At 40.0% G+C, this 25,085-nt stretch overlaps 2 protein-coding genes across 2 annotated transcripts; one reads left to right on the top strand and one right to left on the bottom strand.

The window, feature by feature from the left end:
- Positions 1–1,737: 1,737 nt before the first annotated feature.
- Positions 1,738–7,566, top strand: LOC306705183 (von Willebrand factor A domain-containing protein 7-like; the record flags this gene model as incomplete). Its single annotated transcript, XM_079171885.1, has 16 exons — positions 1,738–1,911; positions 2,000–2,272; positions 2,374–2,467; positions 2,593–2,727; positions 3,454–3,640; positions 3,735–3,910; positions 4,009–4,121; positions 4,236–4,352; positions 4,730–4,933; positions 5,019–5,151; positions 5,534–5,683; positions 6,176–6,268; positions 6,357–6,631; positions 6,759–7,052; positions 7,168–7,456; positions 7,550–7,566. 16 exons carry the CDS (start codon positions 1,738–1,740, stop codon positions 7,564–7,566), a joined length of 2,724 nt encoding a protein of 907 aa, XP_079028011.1.
- Positions 7,567–7,805: 239 nt separating this feature from the next.
- Positions 7,806–23,004, bottom strand: coro6 (coronin 6). Its single transcript, XM_079172283.1, has 11 exons — positions 22,823–23,004; positions 19,685–19,884; positions 16,396–16,518; positions 12,976–13,105; positions 12,680–12,858; positions 11,723–11,842; positions 11,506–11,610; positions 11,210–11,355; positions 10,773–10,830; positions 9,828–10,055; positions 7,806–9,473 (listed from the first exon to the last, which is right to left on the bottom strand). The coding sequence occupies exons 2-11, from the start codon at positions 19,880–19,882 to the stop codon at positions 9,351–9,353; spliced, it is 1,410 nt and encodes a 469-aa protein (XP_079028409.1). The 5' UTR covers positions 19,883–19,884; positions 22,823–23,004; the 3' UTR covers positions 7,806–9,350.
- Positions 23,005–25,085: the final 2,081 nt, after the last annotated feature.

Raw genomic sequence — 25,085 nt, 5'->3', positions numbered from 1 at the left:
ATATAAGTTTTGAATGACTATTTTATATAAGGCGTCTGTGCAGTTTGGTTAATCACTTCTATCATAAAATAAAACAGGTTATAGGTTTAATCACTTCTATCATGAAATAAAACAATTTATATGTTTAATGGTTGTACTTTTTAAATCAAACAGGTTATGTTATAATAGTTATACTTTTATGCTTTCATACTTTTCTACAATCTCTTAACATGAGGCAGGAGCAAAAGAAGGACACCTCAACTGGGCATACAGTTTGGGTTAGATTAGATAACATTATCAACCACGGTGCACAAAGATAAATTACAGCAGACAACATATGAAAGACACACTGTCACAACAGCAGTAACACTATCACACAAATTAATACATTTGGTATAGATCAGTAGCCCCCATAGCCATATTATACAAAATTATTTCAAATAATGGCAAAGAAAAATGTTATAAATCATGTTTCTACTGCATTTATCACAAATATCAGATGCTGTCAGTGTACCTGTGGTGCTAGAGGAAAGTCACTTTCAGGAGCTGTGTTCTTACTCGGATCATGATGGATAACATCATGATCTGTTTTCAACAGTCACATTAAAGGAGCCGCCCAATGCACATCTCTACAGTATACCTGCAGTGTTTGCTTTGCTTAGTGTCAGTGTGTGTTTTAGTTTAATTTACAGCTCTTGCCAATTTTTTGTTCATGTTAAGAAGAATGCGGGATGTCATCCAAGACCTTTCAACAACCTGTCAGTTTTGTTTCAGTCATTCCCACACAAAACAAATATTGAGTATGCAGCAGACACAAGCCTTACAGAGACCTTTACATGTAGATAATGTGATAATAATTGTATTAGGTGAATAACTTGGCATCACTCTGCCTCTGTTACCACCCAGACAAACACTAAAATCATACCCAAGGGAACAGGTAGAACGACTCATGCGTGACTGTAGCTGTGGAGTGCTGCAAAGCAGGTGTTTTTTTACAAAGACTGTCAGAGTGTAGAGGACCGGATTAAGACCTAAGGTACGTTACTCTTTCAACTCATAGTTATCAGTAATGTAAAGATAGACATTAAAGTTGTATTACATTGAATACAGACCATATTCTCTTATGTAGTACTTATCCTCTATTATGAACCACAGTTAGAAAATCTTTAAGAAAAATGTTACCAAAGAAAGCGTTATTGAGTTTAAAGTGCTCTTTCTTTAATTTAAGATTTGATGGTGAAATAAACAACATTGATACTCAATAACAATATATTATTGTGAGCTATGAGGAGAAGTATGAGGGCTAAAACTATATGTGAAATGTGATATGTGTGTAATCACAAATTAAGTTTGTTGCATAAAGTAGGTTATTTTAGTGAGGTGAGTGTTTGTGGCATTGGTAGAAAGGTGCTCCACTGCATCAAAATGATGTTTTCAGAGTTTCAGGTCGACAGCACTGCTCGTGTTATAGAAACAAGTGATGTTACCCTCATATCTATTAAGTTACAATTAAAAAAGAAAAACATAAAATCATTTACACTCATTTGTCTCCAGCAGTTGTGACCTTTGTTGTGACACACCTTTATGAATTTAGTCGACTGTAGGAATTGTCGAGAGCACTTTTGTTTGAGACTAAATAAAGAATAAATGAAAGGACCAGACACTAATATACAGTCTACCAGGTAATGAACCACTGAAGGAAAAATGGAGAGAAATGTGTTTCTATCTCCTGCAGACTATTCAACAGGTTGAGCAATGATGTCTTGTGCTGCGTTGTGTCTCCTGCTCCTGCACACTGGAGCGCAGGGCTTTGGGATATTGCCAGGAAACTCTCGGAATCACCAGGAAATCACGGAGAAAGCAATATTAAATTCCACCTTGCAGGTGTGCCGTGCTCTGGCCCAAGCTGAGGGGACAGACTTCACTTTTCCTGTGAGAATTCCCTTCAATTAGGTTGTTTTACTGGAAATGTTATGTCGTCTTTTAGCAATGTTAATATGATTTGACTTTGTGTGTTTAGGCACAGCCTCTCACTGCAAAGGCTGTTGCTGTGGCCTGCGGCGAACCAAAGGCGTCCAAGAGTTTCCGCCAAGCCATTATATTTATCATGTGGAGGAATATACGGGGGGATATTCGCCGTGCCTTTAATGCAAGCTTCCACTTTGATGATGAATTGTTTGTTCAAGGAAGGAAAATCATCACTGAGGGATTACTGTCTGTGAAAGCAAGCAACAAACAAGAGAACTTTGAGGCGGCGAGGCAGAAAGTGGGAGAGATTTTACATCCCTTACAGGTTCATTATTTCTCAAAGCATTACTGAAGCCGTAACTGTTTTAAAATATTCAAGGAAACGTGATGGATTATTAACCTGTGTCTTCTTTTGTCAACTTTAAGGACTTCTACAGTCATAGTAACTGGGTGGAACTAGGAAACAAACTCCCAAACGCTAATCTGATCAGATCAGACACCAGCATTGGTAACATAGCAGGTAAAGAGATTGCGTAATGTCAGAGATGGTAGGCTATGATGTGATGTCTGTCTCTGTGTGTTGACAAACAGATATGCAGTTTGGGACACACGGAGGAAAACATAATTCAAATGTTTTTTACTCAGATAAAAGCAGGGCGACATGTCGCAACTGTGATGGAGACGACTGCAGGAACAACATCTTGGGGGACGTCATAGAGGAGAAGGTACTGACCTCTGGGTATTTTGGTAGTCTGCCTTTTCTCTCAACCAAACCCAAAGGTAAGTGATTCCTTACATTTAACCGCTAATGCCACAGCATTTTATATTCAGATTTATAACTCAACACGTTTAAGAAGTTAAATCAAACAGTCTTAGAAGATGGTTCACATGAACAAGCGAATACATTCTTGAGATTTACTATAAAATATTTGGATACAGTATAATGTCTTGACTGCAATAGATAATATGTCCTTTTGACAATGTTTACTTGTTACTTAACCTAAAACACGTTTTGCATTATGTCTCAGTGAAGCCGCAATAATGTTTCAAGTGCATTGTACAGTATAATATGTCCTGTTAACAGCAATGTTGTTAAGTGGCCTAAAATGCACAACCTTTCCCAGTCAGGATACACATCCATTGGCTGTTTGGGGCCAATAAATATGGACTATAAGATCATCTCAGGAGTCACATTCCTCTTCTATTGTTTTGCCCTCTTCAGTTTCACTTTCCCCTGTTGTGTTTTCTGTTTCTGGAACATTTTCCACCCCCTCCACTTCCACAGTCATAGGGGATATATCTTGACCCTGCCTAGGTTGTTGTTTTGATGCTTTTTTTAAGCTTATGTTCTCAAAATAACTCAGGTGAAACTTTCCCTAATTACTGCACAATATCTAAAGTTAAAAAGAGATCTATAGAAATAAAAGCACACATTTAACCAGAATGCTCCTCAGAAAATGACTAAAAAAGGAAACGGATCTCCCTCTTATGCTATTTATTGCAAAGGAAAATGCAGTCAAGGAGGACCATTGGATCAAACAAGCAACATTGAACCTAAAGGTGGGATCAACAAAGACACTTTCTCAGCCAGTCACGGACACCTCCACACTGACGCAGTAAACTTGGCGATAGCTGCAACCAGTGGGTTACTGGAGGACATTCGAGAGGCTGCTGGTGACAGACCATTCCTCCAGTATGAAACCCATTCTGCATGTGTCAATTATGTACTATAAGGAGGTATAGAGTATGTTTTTCATCCATTTGTTCCATCTCTCTTCATTCCTCAGGATGATGGGAATCTCCAAAGGGTCCAGCAAAGCTCTTTGTTTTGTAATTGACACCACAAGAAGCCTGAGCGATGACATTGCAACAGTGAGGACCGTCACTTCCTCTATAATCAAAAGTGTAGTGGGAACAGAAGATGAGCCCTCAGTTTACATTCTTGTACCTTTTAACGATCCAGGTACAATCTTGAGGATGCTATACATTTTGTTGTTGTTCTTGTTGTTGTACATCATCATCGAGGTGTTTTTCTTTCTCCTGTCTCCAACTGAACCCCAGATTTTGGGCCACTGATGAAGACTACAGACCCAAACGTCTTCGAGTCTGCCATTAATTCATTATCAGCAGCCGGTGGAGGGGATGAGGGGGAACTGAGTCTTTCAGGGCTTCAGGTGATGTGATGTGTGATTGTTACTACTTCAAAATCTGCCCCCAGAAGCTTGTTGAAGTGTTTCCTGTTTTAACTAAAGCTGTCCTTGTTATTCCACACTCTCTTCCTCATACAGCTGGCTTTAACCGGGGCTCCTTCAAATTCTGAGGTCTTCCTCTTCACAGATGCCCGAGCTAAAGACAAACACCTAAAAAGCACAGTGATCGCACTCATAGAGCGGACGCAAACAGTGGTGAGTGTCTAAGTACGAAATAATTTATGGTCAGTATAGAATTTGTTGCAATATCGTGATAATTTCTCTTTTTTTTTTACAATTTTCATCGTATTTTTTGCATTTGTTATGTTTTGTCATTGATAATTCTCTGTGTACAACACACAATGCTGGCCTGGGATGTGCTATGTTGAGACAGACAGACTCAGCGGTGTGCATCTTTGTATGTCGATTACACACACCCATTTGATTCCTCTAAACCTGACAAAACATTGTAGAGCTGCAGCATTCCATCAACACATTAGTTGATCGAAGATTTTTTTTAAGATACTTTTTTCTCACTTCAATGGTTTCTCAAGGCCGTTCTGATTTGGTTGATTGTGCTTCTTGCTTTCCAGGTGAATTTCATGATTACTGAGTCAACTATGCTCAATCGTATGAAACACGTTAATGACACAAAGGAACATCCCAGGATAGCAGCATCAGATGCTCAGCTGTACAGAGACCTGGCTCAGGCGTCAGGAGGTCTGGCTATTGAAGTCACAAAGAGTGAGCTCCTTGTGGCCACCAGCATCATAACAGAATCCTCCAGCTCCTCTCTGGTAACATCACTTAGGTCTCACTACTACTGAGTTTGGTCAGTTCAAAGATTTCAGCTGTGTCATCTATTTAATGCTTATTTTCTAGGTAACCCTTCTGCAGGCAGCCAGGTCCCCAGGAAAGACGGATAACTTTTATTTTATAGTTGATGAAACAGTAATAAACCTTAGAGTTTACATCACTGCGCACGACATCACTTTCACGCTTACCAGCCCCACAGGTAATACTGCCTTTTTAAATTAAGTCTTCGTTAAGGCATAATGTAGATTATTTCATATTAAAAAAATAAAGTTACAGTATAGTAAGTACTTCATAAAAACGTCATAGTATAGTGTCATAAAAAATGCCATAAAATAGTATGCCATTAAATGTCATACAGAATTTAAAAGAGTATGTCATAGTACAGTATGTCATGAAAAAATCACTTTATAGTATGCAATAAAAAAATGTAATTGTATAAAATCAATCACATACAATCTCATTAAAAAAGTCATAGTATAGTGTGCCTTAAAAAAATCTTATTTGTGACAAATGTTTGAATCAATGAAATCATCATCAGTCTGTCAGATAATTAATTATTCTATTAATTGTAATTTCTGAAGGTGAATCTCAGCAAAGCACTGACACAACAGGACCATTGATCACTGATTCCCAGTCAGTGGGAAACTTCAAGACTCTGCGACTAAAAAGACAAACTGGACTGTGGAAAATTAAAATGGTGTCGTGTAATGATTACACTCTTAAGGTCATAGGTGAGACCCCATGAGTCATAATGTGATCACAAAATGAATGTTAGAGCCATGTTGATGTACGGCTACCAACAACTACCAACATTCTCATCAGCCTCAGCTGTATTTATTTTCTAGTGCTGCTCAACAACTATTAGCTAAATTGAGATGATGAACACGGTAACCATTATACCTGTTAAACATTAGCAATGTGAGCATGTTGCAGTAGCATGCTGATGTCAGCATTTAGCTCAATCAGCTTTATATGTCATACATTCACGCAGATATTTGAACCCCTTGTTATTTTAACAAAAATAAAAGGCGATCTTTTAGAATTCAGCTCCCACATTTAAAAATTGCAGGATATGTTGCTCATACAGTACTAGTAACCCATTTAATAAAAATAAAAAAGATAGAATACTCCAGTATCATGTTTAAGCTTTGTCGAAATAAACACTGAAAGAAACTGTATATTTGATCCTTTTTTTCTTTTTCTTTTCATGACTTTATTTGCAGGTCACAGTCCTATTGACTTCCTGTTTGACTTTGTGGAGGCATCACAGGGCCCTCTCACAGGATATGATGCTCTTGACACACGTCCCAGAGCTGGTACAGAAAATTGTTAAGATGTGAATTTGATGATATGCTGAGGTAAGGTAATCAAGTCAAACATGATGAATTTCTACTTTCTTTCAAGGTGTCAACGGTAGCTTCTTGGTGTCTTTAACGGGTAGTGACTCTGCCACGGTGACAGAGGTCACTCTGGTTGAATCGTCAGGGTCGGAGGAGATTAAAGGAGTCATAGAGCCACAGGGGGGTGGAAGCTTCTTAGTTCATGTTGACACGATGCCGTCGGTGGAGTTTGTGGTGCGGGTGAAGGGGCGGGATGACAGTGTTGCCCCCGGAGCTTCATCGATATTCTTCCAAAGGCAGTTATCCACCAACTTCAGAGCCTCTCAACTGACTGTTATTGTGAGTACCCAGACCATCACTGTGTCACAGGAACATCGCATCAAACATGAGAGGAGATGCAGCAACAACAAATTGTTGTAATGTTCACTTAAATCACTGGTCCTTGTCTGATCCCCTCTGTTTTTAGGCTGATTCCGATAGCATCTTGGTACCAGGAACACCGTTCTCTGTGCCCTTCTCTGTGATAACCAGTGGAGTCGGGGGAAACTTCACCATCCGAGCCACCAACAACCGACGTTTTGACTCAACATCTCCAACCAATTTATTCCTGGAAACCGGGAATAGTGTTAATGATACCGTGACCCTCTCAGCACCTCTTAACACCCCGTCTGGTTCTGACGTCACCCTGACTATTGAGGTCGAGGCTACCGCTAGTGAAGATACAAACTATGTTGTGCTGCGTTTCTCCATCTTTAACGCGGTAATCCTCACGCTAAAGAATCCCATTTATAGATTTGTAACTTCCTAGATGTGATTTTTTCCTATAGAGAATATATTATAAAAAACTACATATATACTTTTTCTTCTCCTCATAGGTGACTGATTTTACTCCTCCTGTGTGTGAGCTGCTCAGCCTGCCGTCAAACTGCTCTGATAATTGCAGTTTATCGACGTGGGAGTTCTCTGTTCAGGTGACTGATGGGGCTGAAGGGACGGGTGTTGAGCGTGTTAGCCTCAAACGGGGCAATGGGACCTTGACCTCCAGCCTGGCCGCTGGCAATGAGAACATAACACTGGTTTCCTACAGTTCGTCCTGCTGTTCACCTGATATGGAGCTGCTGGTTGTGGATCGAGTGGGTAATGTCGGCACCTCTTTGTACACAGGTTCACAAGCTGCTGTCTCTTCTTCCACAAAAGTCATTCAGTTACCTCTTCTTTGCCTAAGTATAGTGGTATTCGGCCTCCATATACTTTCAGAACTGGGCATCCACTGACTCCATGTCAAAGTTGTAAATCGTTAAAGCTGCATTAATATATATTCTTTATATACTGAATCAATTAACTGTGTGTAATATGAAAAGGGTTACCTACAGCTTTAAGCTATTTGTGTGCTACCTGAACTGAACCCAATGGCTGTTTTTGTGTGTGTGAGCATCGCCAACAGACAGACAGAAGAGGCAGGAATGATGAAAAAACACTGTTTTTTAATTGTTGTTATAATGTGTCATACATACAAAAAACTAAATATTCAGCTTTTCACATTTTGCCACAAATTAAACAAGTTTCTCCTGTTTCCCTTGTATTACTAATTCAATTTTTCAAAGGTTTTCAGAGAGTTAATAGACTGGTCAGTGATCATCTGATTCAGTGTCTGGTCTTTGCTTGATGTCTATCTTTCATGGCGATATGTTTCTTACACTATGTAATTTCCAGGCAGAAAGTATTTTTCTCTCATAATGTATTTCTGTAATAACAAAATCACAGTTCAATATGTAAGAAAAAAAATGTAATCAATATGTCATAAAAAGCCACAGTATATATGCCATGAAAATGGAAAAAGACATAGTAAAGTATGGCACAGAAAAGGCATAAAAAAGCCATCATATAGAATGCCCTAAAAATGTCATGGCAGAGTAGGTCATTAAAAAGTAAAGAAAATGGTATAGTATGTCAGAAAAAGCCACAGTCATAAAAAGTCTTTAAAAAGTTGTATTGTTGTGTTTTATTTAAAAAAAAATCATTATATTGTGTGAAAAAAAGTCATGAAAGTACATCGAAGTCAGTAAAAAGTCAGTCATAAACAGTCTATGAGTCTGGCTGTTGTCTCTTTTGCGACGGGTTGTTACTGTTTGTGTGGCGTTTGGAACACATTGTTATTGCGAGTGAATTCCAGTGCAGCCGTATGCCCATGTCATGATGTGACCACAGGAGCCACATGGTTACTGAAGTTATTGTAACTTCAGTAACAATCTTACTCGACTTGACTCTCGTGTCAAGTCGAGGGTAACCGCGGACGTTCTTGCTTCATTGTGAGGAAACTATTTGATGTAACATTTACGGTAATTCTGTGGCATCCCGGATGCCCAGGTAGGAAATAATATGATACGTTTTGCTTCATAGGAGAGCTCACTTTCTGGCGGTGTGTTCTGGTGCATTGCTGCAAATGAGGTACAGAAAAGGCAGACATTTTTAAAAAACACGTTTTTTTTTATTGTCATAATGTGTCTAATGTATAATCCTTTACAGAACACAAAACATTATGCTTTTCACATTTTGCTACATTTTTTCTACCGTTTCCTTTTATCACTATTTACATTTTGAAAAGTTTTCAGAGAGATTTAATGAACTGGTCCGTGGTTGTTTGATACGGAGGGACAAGGCAAATACATGTGCCGAGTGTGTGCGCTTGCTTGAGTCTTTTATGGTGACGTCTGTGTACTATGTAGTTTGAGGAGATTCAACTTAACAAAAAAGACTCCATTTCATGCAGAAAAGTATTTTTCTGTCATTTGAGTTTTGCTACTTTTTGTATACCTGTCCTTCTCTAACAGTATTGTTTTAGTACAGATGTAATTTATTCAAATTTGTTGGACTGCCAAATAACATTTACAATGTCCACATTCATATTCTTACACAATGGTACCTTTTAAACTGGACTTCTTAGGTGAGTGGTTCTTTGTCAAGACAAGGGACAAGTTTTTTCTTTAATAATCCTATAGATATTTTATGTATGTATGTAAATGTAGACCAGTTCTTCAAAAGGTGTGTGTCATGCATGTCAGTCAGTGCCATTGGTGTACTGGGAAAGCTTATTCTCCAAATCACAGATTCGCTTCTCTTGGGACAAAACTGTGGCCTTTAGATTATGAATTTCCTCCAACAGCCTCTCAAGCAGCTCAGGCTGGACGGGAAGAGAGTGGAGAGAAGGAAAAAAGGGAAACAGAAGAAGAAGAGAGGAAAAAAGACAGTGACAGGGAGGGGGGAATTAAGGATAAAGAAAAAAAAGATGAAAAATAGGTCAAGGACAGTGAGCAACTAGGAGAAATAAACCAAAACAAAGAAGGGAGCTTCTGGAGAAAAAAGGTTGAGGGCAGGTACAAATAGAGAAGAAATAAACAGAAACGTGTTAAACAGAGAGGCAGAGGTTCAGGAGTAACTGTGCATTCAGATTACAGGCTGAAAAGCTAAAGTGAGTCTTTTATTGAAAATGTATTAGTAGGTACCCGAAGGTATTATAATGGATGCCACAACTTACCGGCAGACTGTTGGTGTCCAAAGTGGACAAGCTTCGCCGGGTGGTGGGTCTGGAGTCCAGCACGTTCTTCTTTGCCACTTTGAGCTCCCGGCTCTTGGGCGGCATGTAGCCGTCCCTCATGGACACCAGAATTGGATCTTCATCACGACCATCCAGCCACTCTTCAGCCTCCATGGCGGGTTCGGCCCCTGCCGTGTCCGGGTACAGGTCATCTTGGAAGAGATCCGACTGTGAAAGGGAGTTGGCGAGACGAATAAAAGAGAGACAGATGTGTTTTTTTTTGTTTTTGGAATTTACTGTACAGTGGTTAATAAAAACGATTCATTTATTTCTGTCTGTCTTTCTTGGAGGATGGGTGGAAGATAAGATGAAAACACAGCAGAGCAGGAAACAGTATCAAATAAAACAAAGAAATCAAGGGAAAATGAATAAGACTCAAAGAGCATATTGTGGGAATGAGAATCAATTAAAAGTTCAGTAGTGGAAGTCTTCAGATCCTTTGCTTTAGTGAAAGTAGAAATACCACACTATAAAATTGCCCCACTGCATAAAAGTAAAAAATATTTACGTAAAACTACAGAAAGTATTGGAAACAACAAAACAAATCATTGAAGCATTGAAACAAGCAGCTCATTAATGTTGTAGCTGGTGAAGGTGAGGCTAATTTGAATCGCGTTACATACTTTTGGGGAGTTTAATCCTTAACAATGCATCACAAATCGCATATTTTGGAAAATTATGAAAAATATTGACCAGAAGCTAACAAGTAACTGCTTTGGAAAAAACAAATATCCCCTTGACATGCAGTGGAAGAATATGAAGAAGCATAAGATGTAAATAAAATAAAAGTATCTCAAAATCTTACTAAAGTACATCATTTGTGTAAATGTACTTAGTAATCCTCCACCACTGTCAAAGTAAAACGCTTGTAGAGTATGACCTTACTTTTCTGGGCACTGTCATTGTGATGGGTTCACACTTCTTGTCAAGGAGCTTGAATAACCTAAGAGGACGTTAAGAGATGAGACAGAGCAGAGAGATAAGAGACCCATCAGTTGTGCTTTTGTTACACATGAGTGTATCAGTTTATATTTAGTCTGAAATGATCTTATACACACCAGGGGTCACAGTTCAGTAATGATAAGAGAATAAGTAATGTAAATAGACAATTCATTAATGGACCATATCTTCAGTGATGGACAGTGCAACAACTTTAACATATATGTAAATGCCATTAAAGCACGGAAAAAGCGACAAATGGTTGTAAAGAAGACAAATGGTCTGCACTTTGAGCTGTTTCACGACTCTCATGCAACATCTGTAGCCTTTACATCCCATCAAACAAATACAATCCCATGAAACAATGCTGATTTTTATCTCACCTAGCGATCTCACATTTGGTGACGTCCACACCTCTCTTGGGCATGAAGCCCATCCCTCTCTGGGGCTCCTTAGTGCTGAAGGTACTGAGGTAGTGGACGTATGGCGGCTCATCTGTGATCTCAAAGTAACGGATACTGCTGTCCCCCTACAGACAAACACAGAAAACACATATAAAACATGTCAATAACGTGTCATTATTAAGGCTGGAAACACAATGGCTCTGCACACATTTCTGTATATATTACACAGTACATTTACAAACATGATTTGAACCAATAAACCAGTGTCTCTGTACCTTTCCACAGAGGTAGACCATGTTTGCGTCTGCGTCATAATATGGTAACAACACTCCGTTACTTGTGTCCAATTCCAACAGTGCTATGGGCTCCTCAAAATTTGTCTGTGGAGAGTAAAAGGGATGAACAAAAGCATACAATTTGCATGTAAGTGCATGTACATTTCTGCACCTTTTCATGTGCATGAACAGCACATGAAATGTTATTGTTGGTTACCGGGTCCCAGAGTCCGAGCTCTCTCTGGCTCATCCTGGTGAATCCTGTGGTGAAAATGTTTCCGTCTCTGGTGAAGATGGCTCTCATTGGCCGGATACCCTCATGTGGAGCCAGACGTTCCTGTCGATCGGACGAGGGACAGACAAGAGTTACTTCCTTGTTCACCTTTTAGGTGTTTATTGGACTGTATGTGCGTACTCCAATGTCAGCGGCTTTAGATCAACAAACCTGTACATAACCATTGAATTGTTAATCTAATGATCTATAATATAAACACTGTGCTTTATGTATTCAAGGAATAGTTCAACATTTTGGGAAATACGCTTATTTGGTTGAGTTAGATGAATTAGTACTGATCAGTATTCTTGTGTGTGTCCGTTTAAACGTGAAAGTATGCAGCTGGCTAGCTTAGCTTAGCATAAATACATGAAACCGTTAGCCTGACTCTGTCTTAAGTTATCAAAATCCGCCTAGCATCAACTCTAACGCTCAGTAATTAAGATATTTCATTGCTTTTCGTTAAATCCAAACAAAAACTGAAGGAAGTTACTTCTCCCAGCCAAGAAATAGTCATAACCCCTGAAAAACGTCCAGATATAACGAAACAAGTTATAACTTGTTAACTGGTGAGCTTCAAAAGGTGCTGGTTGACTGATTTTGATTCAGTTGGACAGAGCTAGACTAGCTGTTTCCCCCTGTTTCCAGTCTTTGTGCTAAGCTAACAGGCTACTTGTTGTAGCCGTATATTTAATGGACAGACATGAGTCTGGTATCAATCGTCTCATCTCAATTAATCCAAAATATCAAACTATTACTTTAATGGGTCCTTTCCAGTATCAGTGTTCAACAGATAGACAAATATTATACCCCTCATATGTTGCGCTCATCGTGGTGTTATTGTAATGGAATTAATTATACTGTGAGATATGTATTTATTAGTATTTTCTACTCACTCACCGCAACCACCTCCCTCTTGCGCGGGTCGCAGACACGCAGACGTCGGTCCTTACAGGTGGTGCAAAACAAGCTGCCGTTTCGGTTCCAGCTGATGCTGTAGATGAGGTCTGGGTGGTCGTCCATGGTGATGAGGGGCTCGCCTGTCCCCACGTTCCAGATTATAACCAGGTTATCACTGCCTGGGGAGAGCAAAGGACAGACATTTGAATGTATTCACACTCCTAACTGCTTACATAAAGTCAAACGTTTATAAAACTTTCAAGGAAAGTGTGTGTGTGTGTGTGTGTCTGTCCTACCCGCAGTGAGTAGTATGTTGCGTGCGGTGGGGTGCCAGGTGACAATACCGACACGTTTGGAGTGTCCCTCCAGGACGACAATGGGGTCGGAGATGGGGCGGGTCAGTGAGTGATCTGGGATCTGCCACACCTGGAGAGGAGGGAGGAAGGACAATCAGATGGATTCTGTTTCTGATGTTACACAAGAAGTGTTTTCTGTCAGTGTATTGTAAATTATAGTACATGTTTAATCCATTTAACCTATTTAATCCTCCTGGTCATAAGTATTATAATCACAATTACAGCTTTTATAATTTAATGTGAGAAGTGAGAAGAAGGCACACATCAAGAGTTTGACATTCTGCTATATAACAAGAAGACCCAGATGATGGAAGATGAAAGTAACTGCACTTATATACTGAATCAGAGTAAAGTATTTATATGTCCCTACTCTACACCTCTGTACAAACATCCCTTGCACATCAGATGATTCAGAGAATAGTTGTTATTAGGCCAGCATCTTTCATTGTTCCATTAAACTCAGCACACTGACGCAGATTTACTGCTTCGTCATTTTAGTCGGTTCATAAATTTACTGGCAGTCACTGCCATCGAAATACATTTCAGTTGCTTCATAGTCAAGGTGACAACCAATGACACCCACACACTAATGTCCACACACCTGTGTGCCACTCCAATAGGCTGCTTACTTTTGCTCTTAAAACTATGATTAACACTAATTCATAATTAATATTCACAAATACAATGGCATGTTTTTTTTTAATATCAACACTTTTTTTTTAGTTGTTTAGATACCTGTCCCGGCATACACTGGGTGAGCCAGGAATGTAACATGTAACAATTAAACATTGAATCAATTTGTTTAACTATTATATTTCGTGTACATTTCTTGTCTAAATTATGTTCCAAAGCCTTCCCCTTACTGCGAGGAATACATCGTAGAAAGTCCCTTTATTTATAATTTAAAAACAGTTTTGTCTGAAAGGGTGTAATGTAGAGATATTGAGTTTAAGACAGAATCACCCTTTAAAAAAGACATCATGTGACATTTCTGTTTCGCTGTATAATACACAGAAACAGAAACAACAAAACATATTCCTCATTAATGTCAGCATTCTTTTTTTTAAACCAGTTTTTAACCAGCTTTTTAAAATTCCATAAAATGTCCATTACAGCACTCAGTAGGTGATTGGTTGATCCACATATGCTCAAACACACACACACACACACACACACACACACACACACTCGTGAGCCTTTTCAGATGACACAATGAGCCGTCTCTGTGAACTGAAGAGGATGACTTCACAGTTATGACCTTTCTGCTTCACAAACGCAACACTGCCAAGACTGGACAGCTGGAACTGTCACGCGCACACACACATGCGCACACACACACACACATGCACACACAGCACTCAAACAGCATCCCAGCAGCTGTTGCCATAGGAGAAGCAGCGATTCAATCATGCGATTGCACGAAGATTCCTGCGATGTCGTTGTGAACAAGTGTGGGCAAATCTGTCCTCAGTGACAACTGTGCTGATGTACAGATACATGCTGAGTCAAAACACATGTTGTCATAATACAAACAAAAAAGGTTTAAAGTTGACACACGCTTACATACTGCACATTTGTGCGCACACACACACACACACACACACGTACACACACACACAGAAAGCAATGTAATGCGTCTTAGCATATCATCTCTTAAAACCAAAGGGATTATTTTATCTGTCTATTAAGCTGAAAAGACATCTGACATCTGACTTTAACATTGAATATTAGAGTAACTGATATACAATATTTGTGTTGCATTTTACATCAAGTACACGTTCATTTGTGCTACCATTACAAAAGAAGAAGAAAATATATCTATACTGACACATGGTGTAAACAATTCATCGATTAGTCTGTCGACAGAAAAATGAATCAGAACCTCTCTTGACAAGTTATTTGTAAAGCTTGCTACTGCTCCTCCAATGAAAGGTTTTTCTGTTTTATATAATTGGGAACTGAATATCTTTGTGTTTTGTAATCAGGCAAAACAAGACATTTGAAGATGTCATCTTGAGACTCAAGGAAACTGTGATTTAATTGTTTTTGTGATTTTATGACATTTTATCAACGAAACAACTAATTGATCCTTTTTTTGTGTCAGTGGAGCAGCCAAGCACTTAATTACATCCCAGACACTAAACCTGGTTCTCATTTCCTGCTTTTGAAGACTTTATGTTTATGTCGTTACTCATCACTGTCAATACATTCCTGCAATAATATGATTAACTGTCAAACACTATGGAATGCAATTGTGTTCATAATGGCAGGGTGTGAGAAAATATTGCACAAATAAAGGGGGATTATAAATCCTAGATGCCAAAATGGAATTTCACGATGGTTAATTTGTCATTCAGGGTCACAAGTTATTTGCATAAATAATAATACATAGTCATAATTTATCCGTCTCTACTCATCTCTCTGTAGTCCAGGTCTCACAGTGGCCCCTGCTGACTGCACTCAGTAATGAGCTTCAGGGCCACAGATGCAGCGTATCACAGCAGGTTTGAAAGAACCACCAGAGCCTCCGTTTTGTCTTCAGTTTAAAAGTGTAAAATGTTGTGTTTAAGATGGAGTTATAAGGTGTGTTTACAATCCCTCGTGACTAATCCTCTATGTGTGCATGTTTTAAGATTTGTTGTTGTGCTTTTCCTTCACTGTCAGAACTAACTTGTCCAAGTTAAACACAAGAAGACTTGGATGCCACAACATAGTTGGTGACAAGGTGTCAGTGACTTGGTGATTTGAACAGGTTATTTCCTGTAGGTGTGAGGTGATTGACGGCAGGTAGAGCAGAACATAATCACTGCAGACTAATGGTGAATATCTATTATATTATTGTCCTCCTGTGTGTACCAATCCTGCGTTCTCCAGCATTTTCTGATCTGATAAAAGGAAACTGACCGATTATCAAAATATTTCACGTAGGCACAGGAAAGTATTAGAACACAAGAGTCTGTCATAAAAAACATCCCACTGTGCCAAAAATCTGCCACAAACCCCCCCCCCCCAACAAACACACAAACACATGGAGCAGCAGGAGTAGCAACAGCCTCAAAATGACGAGGTCGGTTTCAGACAGACGACGTCAAGGACAAAAATATGACGAGCAGCTCGATGAAGAGATAGAGATGCGACTGAGCAGGTGGGTGGACAGTCAGACAGGTAGACACAATGATGCCTTGACTGACTCACTTCGCTCATTTAACAGCCAGCCAGATGTGACAAACTCAGCTCAGCTCACCTCTGTGGCTGTTGTCTGAGTCATCGAACAACAAACTCCTCCACATGCATTTGCAACTTCTCTCTCCCACTCAGAACCTTTTTCTACACACACACACACACACACACACACGTTACCATTGCAGTACAGTCCTCCGAGCAGCTGGCCAGGATGTTGTCGTCATGTGGGCACCAGTCGATATCGAGGACAGGTCCAGAGTGCCCAATCACAAGCGGGTAGTTTTTATCCACACGACCTGACTGCAACACACAACACCAGTGACAGACAGGACTGAGTTGGGACTGTGTTTTGTACAATAACCTACCATTAATATTCATCAATTTCTCATAAGTAAAAAACAGTAGTAAGCATTGATTTGGTGATTTGCAGGTCAAGAAATGTCTAGAAATGTAGGTTTAAACCAGGCTAGAAGTGAAAGGTTATTTAATCATCTAAAGTTACAGTGACTTTATTTCAATGTGAAACAGTTCCAAACTAGTTCAGATTGAAAGTATATTCATGACTTCGGAAAAAAGCAATCTCACCCTAAGGTCCATTAAGTAGATGTTCCTTGGCTTTTGATCATGTCACATATCTTCTTCAGCTGATGAAGTTTGCCTAGTTGTCATTAAATTCCATTTATTTTTTGAGTATTTTTATGGTAAAACTTTCTCAACTACTATTTCCGCAGTCATAAATGAACTTTCAATCTACATTTTTCAGCTTAGATGAATGAAAAGTCCCTAAAGTTTTCAGAAAAAAGGAAATTTGAGCAGCTACAATGCCACAACAACTGGGCAAACTAACTCTGATAAAGGTCATGTGATATGATCGAAAGAATTGACCTTGCGGTGACATTATTGGTCCAAAGTACATACAATGAAATAGTCAAACACTGAAATGGAGTAAATTAAATGCGATTGAAACAACCATGGATTTATCCTGCTATCGAGTCACAGAGTTTAAATTACTGTTGGACCCTCACCTCTTGCCCTCAGCCATCACATTTTGACACAGGGTTCCTCGACTACAAGATTAGATAACAATACAGGGCCCACATTAGTAGGTATTGAACTGTAATGGTGCCCTGTTTAAGTCAAGGCTGCTAAAGGTAGCGTCAAAACCTTCAACATGCACCCAAAACCTCTTTTCTTCTTTTTTTTTTACTTGCAGCAGTGTGGTGGACTTCCAGGAAACAGATAAAACCAATTTTAATATGATGCACACTAAAATCATGATGTCACATCGAGGTTAGTCCATGTTGGCCTGTTTCTATAGTGTGAACACATGTACTTTTGAGGTATCACTCCCCCCGCACACATACAACACACACCCCAAGTGAGGTGTATTTATAGCCGAGCGACGAGGCGTTGAAAGGGGAGTTTTTCTTGAGGCCTGTTGGGGACTCAGTGGGGAAGATGGAGGACGGAGAGCACGTTGGTGTGTATTAATAGCGTGTCTGTACACCATGACTCCAGTATATAATCACATCCATTTCCCTGTGCCTCCAAAAAGCTCTTTGGAACTAATTATCACTGCTGACACACTGATGAATCTCAGAAATGATGACCGTGTTACATCCATGACATTAAAAAATGACTATTGTTTGGACTGTAGTCAATTAACTTCTCAGTTCTCGTAATGCTGGACGGTGATTGGCAGTTGGTGTTAGCAGCACGGCTCAAAAGAGACCTGCTGAGTGAGTGGAGGTATGTCACAGGGCAACGAAAGTGCTGCAGACTTGGCTGGTTATAGCGGAGTCAGTAGTGATTTGTGGATTCACACCATGAGCTGTGATCTGTCGTTAACTGGACTGTGAAAATGAATCATTTTTTGAACACGTAATAACAACAACTACAACTGCAGTTTTATTGAATCACCTACAGCAGTGAAATATGGATTTTTAGTTCACCATAAAATTTGATGTAGCACCACTAATCTATTTTACTTCAATCGGATCACTGGAGTAGCATTACTAACATGATAATGGATTGAATATTATTTCCCTCCACATTAAAATGTTAACGTGTTTAGTTTTGTCTTTCTGATGTCCATTGATTAACCTAAGGCAATATTTGTATCATCCCAATGCAATGTTACACTGAAGTATCACATTTTTAAATGTCTGATTTGTGGCTTTTCCTTTCTGTATTTCTGTTTCAGCAATTATGGCGTCCTTCCCAAGGCTTCCCCAACATGACAGCAAAAGCAAATATTATATCTTCTGTTATTAGAAAGAAATCATGCAAAGACAAACAAAAAGTAATATACTAAAAAAACCATTTCTTTGCCGATACCATGACGTGGCACTGATCATTTTTTAAAAGCAGCTCGTCTTCCGTCTTCTTGCCAACTTTAGAATTACATTCATAAAACAGGAGATTGAGACATCGGCTTTTATGTGTATTTTAAATACCTGGGGTCACAGGAATTATTTGACCTCGGCACAGAGCTTCTTTACTGTCCCCGTTACAGTCTGCTGATTATGTCACGCAACATCGATCCCGTCATAGCTCCTTGTAGCCAAACATTACAGAACGTCAGTTACTGGACTACAGCTTAGTCAAGGAATCTGATGCCACGCCTGTGAGAAATGAGTGTAAGGTGTTTGTAGTTTGGAAAATACACTATAGCGTAAAATGTCATGGATATATGAGTATTCTTAAGGTCTGTCTAATGTGCCTGTAAGATTAGCTCAACCTTACGGTTACTTATTTATTATGTGGATATCATATAGTGTATTTCCCAAAGATCCGAAACTAAAGAGGCCGCACTGATTTCAGTATTCAACATGGCATTGCCTTGCATGATCTTGATGAGCTGAGCAATAAAGTCAGCTCATGAACACCGAGATGCAAAAGGTTACATACTGTCACTTAAGGGAGAATAAATAAGCAAACTATCTTTATTTGTCTTTCTGTTCTTCTTCGTTCCCTGTAACGTTCTGCCTCTCTTCTCTCTCGTTACTTCCCCTGACACATGTACGACACAGACAACCCATGCTGATAGCATCAGAGATGTACGACCCTGGAAGTTGATTAGGACTCCCGTTTTCTTTCATAAAACACAATTTGAAAATGTATATTTGTTCGCAGCGTTCGCAACCAACATCTTAAACCCACACAAATCCCATCCGAACGGGAAGGAACAGCTTGTCGCTTGAATTTATAGAACAAGAGGATTATTTGTCCTTGGTGATCTTCATCTGTTGCCATGTGCCAGCAGTGAACCAACAAGAGTCTACAGACAATAGATCTTTACATACAGACATGTTAGTGGCTGTATTGATGTGCAGATTTGATCCCATAATCAGCGTTTTGTCTCATCTTCAGTGGAAGTTATGGTCACATGAAAACTGAACTCATAGACACTGTGTTGTGTTTCCAACCTGCCACCAAGAATTCTTTCCCCTTTGACCATACTGACCTTAGAGATTGGCAGCACCAGGAACGCTCCTCCTCCGCTGGATTCAACGATGACTGCCAGGAACTTTGGGTTGACGGCGCAGAAGGAGCTGTCCCACGTCACCTTGGAAACACGAATGTCATCGTAGCCCTGCTCGGCCTTGACTGTCTGGCCGAAGACGTGGCGAAACTTACTCTGCCGCACGATGCTGCGACTCATGGCTGAGGCCAGTGGAGGACGGTGGGAGGATATAAAGAGGAAGAAACCAGACATGGGAGAGGATGAGCGAAGGGGGATGGGGGAGTGAGTAAATGGTGAAAAGGAGGAAAGAAGGGACGAAGAGATGTCAGAAGAGGGTCAGAAACAAAGCCGTTTAAAAGTAAATGTGATGAAGGTGGTAACAAGTTTAACATTCACCAAAACTTTTAGCAGTATGTCTCAAATTAGGCTTTTAGCAAAAGAATTTGATCAGATCTCAACCGAACCAATGTATTTGGCCTGTCACTGTCATTAAGGCCGTTGAACAGCTTTGGAGCAGCTTTTATTTTGCTGAAAAGTAACTCTGTTTATGTGTTGTTATGAGCAGCCGTCTGCTGTTTTTACTTCTTTTGTTTTCAAGGGTGAAGATCATGACTTTTATATACTTTTTATTCAGATTGAAAATCACATAAAATAGATACAATATTTGGTCTATGTGATGCCAGCAATGACTGAATGTCTTTTGTTTTCTACTCCATTCATATTGTATGTCCATCAGTACATTGTAAAGAAAACCTTTTTGTCTCAATCACCTTACTGTGAGTGACGGGATCCAAATGAACACACTATTTTCTGCATTTCTTTCTCTTTTTTTCTATTTTTGCTCCGATTACGATTCAGCAACATTTGATGAATGAGAATCTGAAGGCAGTTGGTGGGTCGTCACTATCAATCAAAGCCGATGGAATCACACCCACACAACTCTTAATAAATAATAGGGTACATAAAGATTTGTTTACTATTTTTTACACCGATGTTGCTTGTTTATTAGTCTTGAATACTTGATGTTGTAAAGATATACTTTGAATTGAAGCCAAGGTTTCAGTGACTTTAAATAACCTTCTGCTTATCTCTGAACGACGATCTCTGCAATGTGTTTGTTGACGGACAACTTGCTATTCTGCGGCTGTCCCAGGCACCCGGCCAGACGGCCTGTAATCCTCCAAAACTCAGGAGATATTCTATAACAGTGCCTGCCATCAGTGCAGATATTAATAGTTGATTGTCCCACCAAACACTATGTGATGGCTGAACATGAAAGACAAACACTAAGTAGACACAGAGAACCGATAGAACGCAGGGACAGAACAGATACAATGACCATACACAGCACATCAGTCACATTTAATCACACCCATGTGCTACAATCCTTATGAGAATATTTAGTTTAACACGTATCTAACCAGACTGCACTGGCTTACATAAGGCCAAAACTAAAAACCCAAATCTGGATATAGGTCTGCATCGTTCCCTGAAGACGTCTGATGAATGCAGCAGAGTTCTTCCTCTTTTTAATGGAGGATCATAATTCAAATTATCAAATCCTGTAATCAAATAATCTGGCTCCACACAATCAAAAAAAAAACCACATGAAGTCCGGTTCTGGTTCAGGCCTGTGACAAAGTAAACATAAAGTGACCCAAATGCTGCTGTCATCAGTGATGATATCTGAATGTCACACTAGAATATACAACATTTAGCCTAAAGACTGTGGAATACCCGACCAACCCGACTGATGAGACAGAGGCTCTCGTTTCTTTCCTGGAAGCTCTCGGTTATCAAAAGAATTTACATTCCAACGACCACTTCAGTCGGGCAAGCTGTGAGGCATTTCAGGGCGGGCTCAATATTATACATACTTATATATTCTATATATATTAACATATAACAATGTTTTTTTATACTATCTTTTTTTTCCTCAACATATCTGTCAAGATAAGACACTCCGCGGCATGAATGAAATACACCTCTCTTCATTTTCTTAATTTGTTTCAACCATTTGACAAAACAAGTAATTAGAAAACTGAGTATTTATTTATGGTACATGCCTTATCATCTAATTTGAAAGTGAAAATGCCTTTATCGTGGTCTGCTTTCAATAAAGAGGGTTTGAAAAAGTCAAAAAGCAACAGGCAGCATTATTGAAATGGGATAATAGAAGATTTGAATCATTTAACAATCTAAAAACATGTATGCTTGGGGAATATGTGATGTGAGTTATAATAGGCCTAAATTAAAGGGGCATTACGCCAAATACCAAAATGCATACATCTTATTTCTGTGGTTTAAGACAGTTAAGAAAGTATTAGTAAATTAAAAAAACAACTTTCTTCCAAATCCCAAAACTATTTGGACTAAAATTGTGATGGAACCGCTCCATAGACAATGAATTGATGTTTAATTCATATTCATTCATATTCATTGACAATACAGCACCTCCAGAGTTGATAGTGTATACTTGATGATATAGGGTTAAGCTTCTTTTCTGTTTAAAAAAAAGAAAAAAGAGTAGCTCATGTTCACAAATACTTCAAGAATTCCCCTCGGTCATGGAAATGCTCCTTTAATTGTGCCTCAGGTTAATGAGATAGCCCTCCTCTGTCGCGCATGGCACGTCTCTGGAGAGTCGACACAGAACGAAAGAATGACACTGCCACTTTCCTAATATAGCCATGACAAACTGCGCTGTCCCACCACGGCCAGCCGCTCCTCCCACCCGACAGCCTGATCCTAAATAGTCCCAGAATGAAGGCAGTGCACTCTGTGGCGCTTTATCGTTACTGAACCGGACCGTAAAACGCAGCTTATACAAACACACATATAACGGGGGGACATGGGCTGTCGGGGGGCGCAGGAGGTGTGAGAGAGGAGTGTGTGTGTGTGTGTGTGTGTGAGAGAGAGAGAGAGTGTGTGTGTGAGTGTGTGTGTGGGTTGTAGGCTACAACGTGCTCCTTAAAGTAGCCCACAGACGCCATGTACGACGAAGATTCTTTTTTAAGATAACCAAAGGACGCACTCACTCCTCTCCAGCAGTGCAGTACAGAAGCTGACGCACCTCTCAGCACCACTGCAGTACCGAAGCTGACACACATATTAAGAAAGGTAGTCTGGACAGCTCACCTCACGTTATGGGGAGACCCCTCTTCCCTGGACAAACTCTCACGGTTTATGTGCTGTGATCTACTCCTCCACCTTCGGCTTCCCTTTTGAATAATATTCCCCGAGATCCGGTTTCCTGGAGTTGCTGAGGAGACTCCGTGCGTGACGCTCCTCGGCAGGGAAAGAGAGAGGGGAGACTACCCGGGCCGAGCAGGGAGAGGGTGTGGGTGGGTTGGTGGGTGTTGGGTGGGTGCCGTCTATTTTGGAACAGGCTCTCTCAGTACGGGGGAACGTGACGCGCGCCGGTTACAGGGGGCCTGCTCGTCCCCTGGGCGTCAGTGTCACAACTATGGTGGATCTGGACAGTGGGACATTTAACTAACGCACGTATTAAGACGCAGACTAAATAAAAAAGGTACACAGGTGATCTGATCTCCCATGATGCCAACAAGTGCTCCATGTTTACTCCTGCAACCAAGGTTTCTTGTATGGCCACAAAAAAATAAATAAAAATACTTTGTTGACCTACAGAAGAAGCACCTGCTGAAGCTGGTTTGAATAGGGCAGGATGGAAAGAAAAAAAGAAAAGTTAAATTACCCAAGTTTGTGTTTGTTATTTTAAAAAGTGGGTTATACATTTTAGTACATATTTAAAACTCAGTTCTCTGCACCAACTCAGTGCCGTAATCCAAAATGCACAAATGCAACCACAACACTTACATACACATCTCAGGCTCACCATAACACTGACATTTGCCTCCCAACAATACATTTCATAAAAAATTTACAATTAAACAATGAGCGATAAAGAAAGTATCCGAAAGTAGCTACTATGTATTCACAAGGGACAAGCTCTCAATTTGCAGTTGTTGTTCTAGTTTGTAGTCCAAAGGCTGTGAAAAATGGTATTAAAAAGTAGTTGTTGTTTGTAGTGAAAGCGATAGTGAGTGTTGCATGCTACATATTAAACATACTGGGGTCCTTGTTGCTGTCAATCTAGAAAGAGGTCAAACTTTTCACTGCAAAAAGAGAAAAATGAACCGAAAATCAGAGAACTTACCTTGCAGCAGGATTACTCTACTACAGGACATCTACGCTATCAATGGGTAGTGAACTGCAAATAACTTTGATCAACACGATCACAGAATATCAAAGTTATAAAAATGTTACGGTGGTTGTTTCTGTTATATTATATTGGTCAGTGAAGATACTGCACCGTACACACTGTCATCACATTCACAGCAAGTCCCAAAACACATAACTGAGCCTACTGACCTATACTGAAATATAAACATCGAACAAAAAGTTTGGAAATTTGTGTTTGGTAGATTATTTCTCTGTTGTAACAATGCTTCTTGGCAATACATTTTATACCGTTGGAAAGCCGGTTTATTTCCCTTTTAAACGATGCCCCATTTGTAAGGAACATGCATTTCTGGGATGAGCAGCACAGCTGAGTATGTGGGTTGCGCCCATGAAAATGTTGCCAGATCTTCTCTGCCAATGCCAAACAGCTTATTCTGCTGTTGCTATTGATTCTTGTTTGGTGTTGTTTGGTGGATTGGATGATTGAAGTCTATCAGTAACAAGGAAGAAACAAGACATATTGGCAATTTTACAATGTATTCATTTAACGAACAGTCAGGAGCCTCAGTAGCGTGTGGAAGAACCATGGAGGCAGTGTGATGGTGTGGGGCGGCATCTCCATCACTGGGAAAAACGAGGCTTGTCTTCATTGGAGGCAATCTCAATGCAGAGAGATATCGAGATGAGATTCTGCAACCAGTGGCAATCCCATTTCTCCACAGTCCGGGACCGAACTCCATCCTCCCAAGATGACAACGCTCGCCCCCACAGAGCGGCGTTTATCAGAGACTGCCACCAGAATTTGGGAGTAGAGAGAATGGAATGGCCTGCCAACAGTCCTGACCTCAACCCAATTGAACACTTGTGGGATCAGCTGTTCGTGCTAGAGTGACCAACACAACCACGTTGGCTGACTTGCGACAAATCCTGCTTGAGGAGTGGAATGCCATCCCACAGCAGTGTGTGACCAGGCTGGTGACCAGCATGAGGAGGCGGTGCCAGGCTGTTGTGGCTCTGTATGGTACAAATCGGGCGTCGTTTAAAAGGGAAATAAACAGGTTTTCCAACGGTATAAAATGTAATTGCCAAGAAGCATTGTTACAACAGAGAAATAATCTACCAAACGCAGATTTACGAACTTTTTGTTCGATGTTTATATTTTTCTCTATTTATGGTTTAAGGCATTTCCACTGGTGTG

The sequence above is a fragment of the Pholis gunnellus genome (assembly GCF_910591455.1).
Source record: "Pholis gunnellus genome assembly, chromosome: 13".
Lineage (NCBI taxonomy): Eukaryota > Metazoa > Chordata > Actinopteri > Perciformes > Pholidae > Pholis > Pholis gunnellus.
Note: the sequence above shows the minus strand (reverse complement) of the source record. Positions and strands in the feature narration are given on the sequence as shown.

Coding starts and splice junctions, on each gene's coding strand:
- coro6 (XM_079172283.1), bottom strand. CDS start 19,882: ATGAGTCGCAGCATCGTGCGGCAGAGTAAGTTTCGCCACGTCTTCGGC. Junction 11,611..11,722: donor AGCTCGGACTCTGGGACCCG/GTAACCAACAAT, acceptor TACTCTCCACAG/ACAAATTTTGAGGAGCCCAT. Junction 11,356..11,505: donor TGGTCTACCTCTGTGGAAAG/GTACAGAGACAC, acceptor GTTTGTCTGTAG/GGGGACAGCAGTATCCGTTA.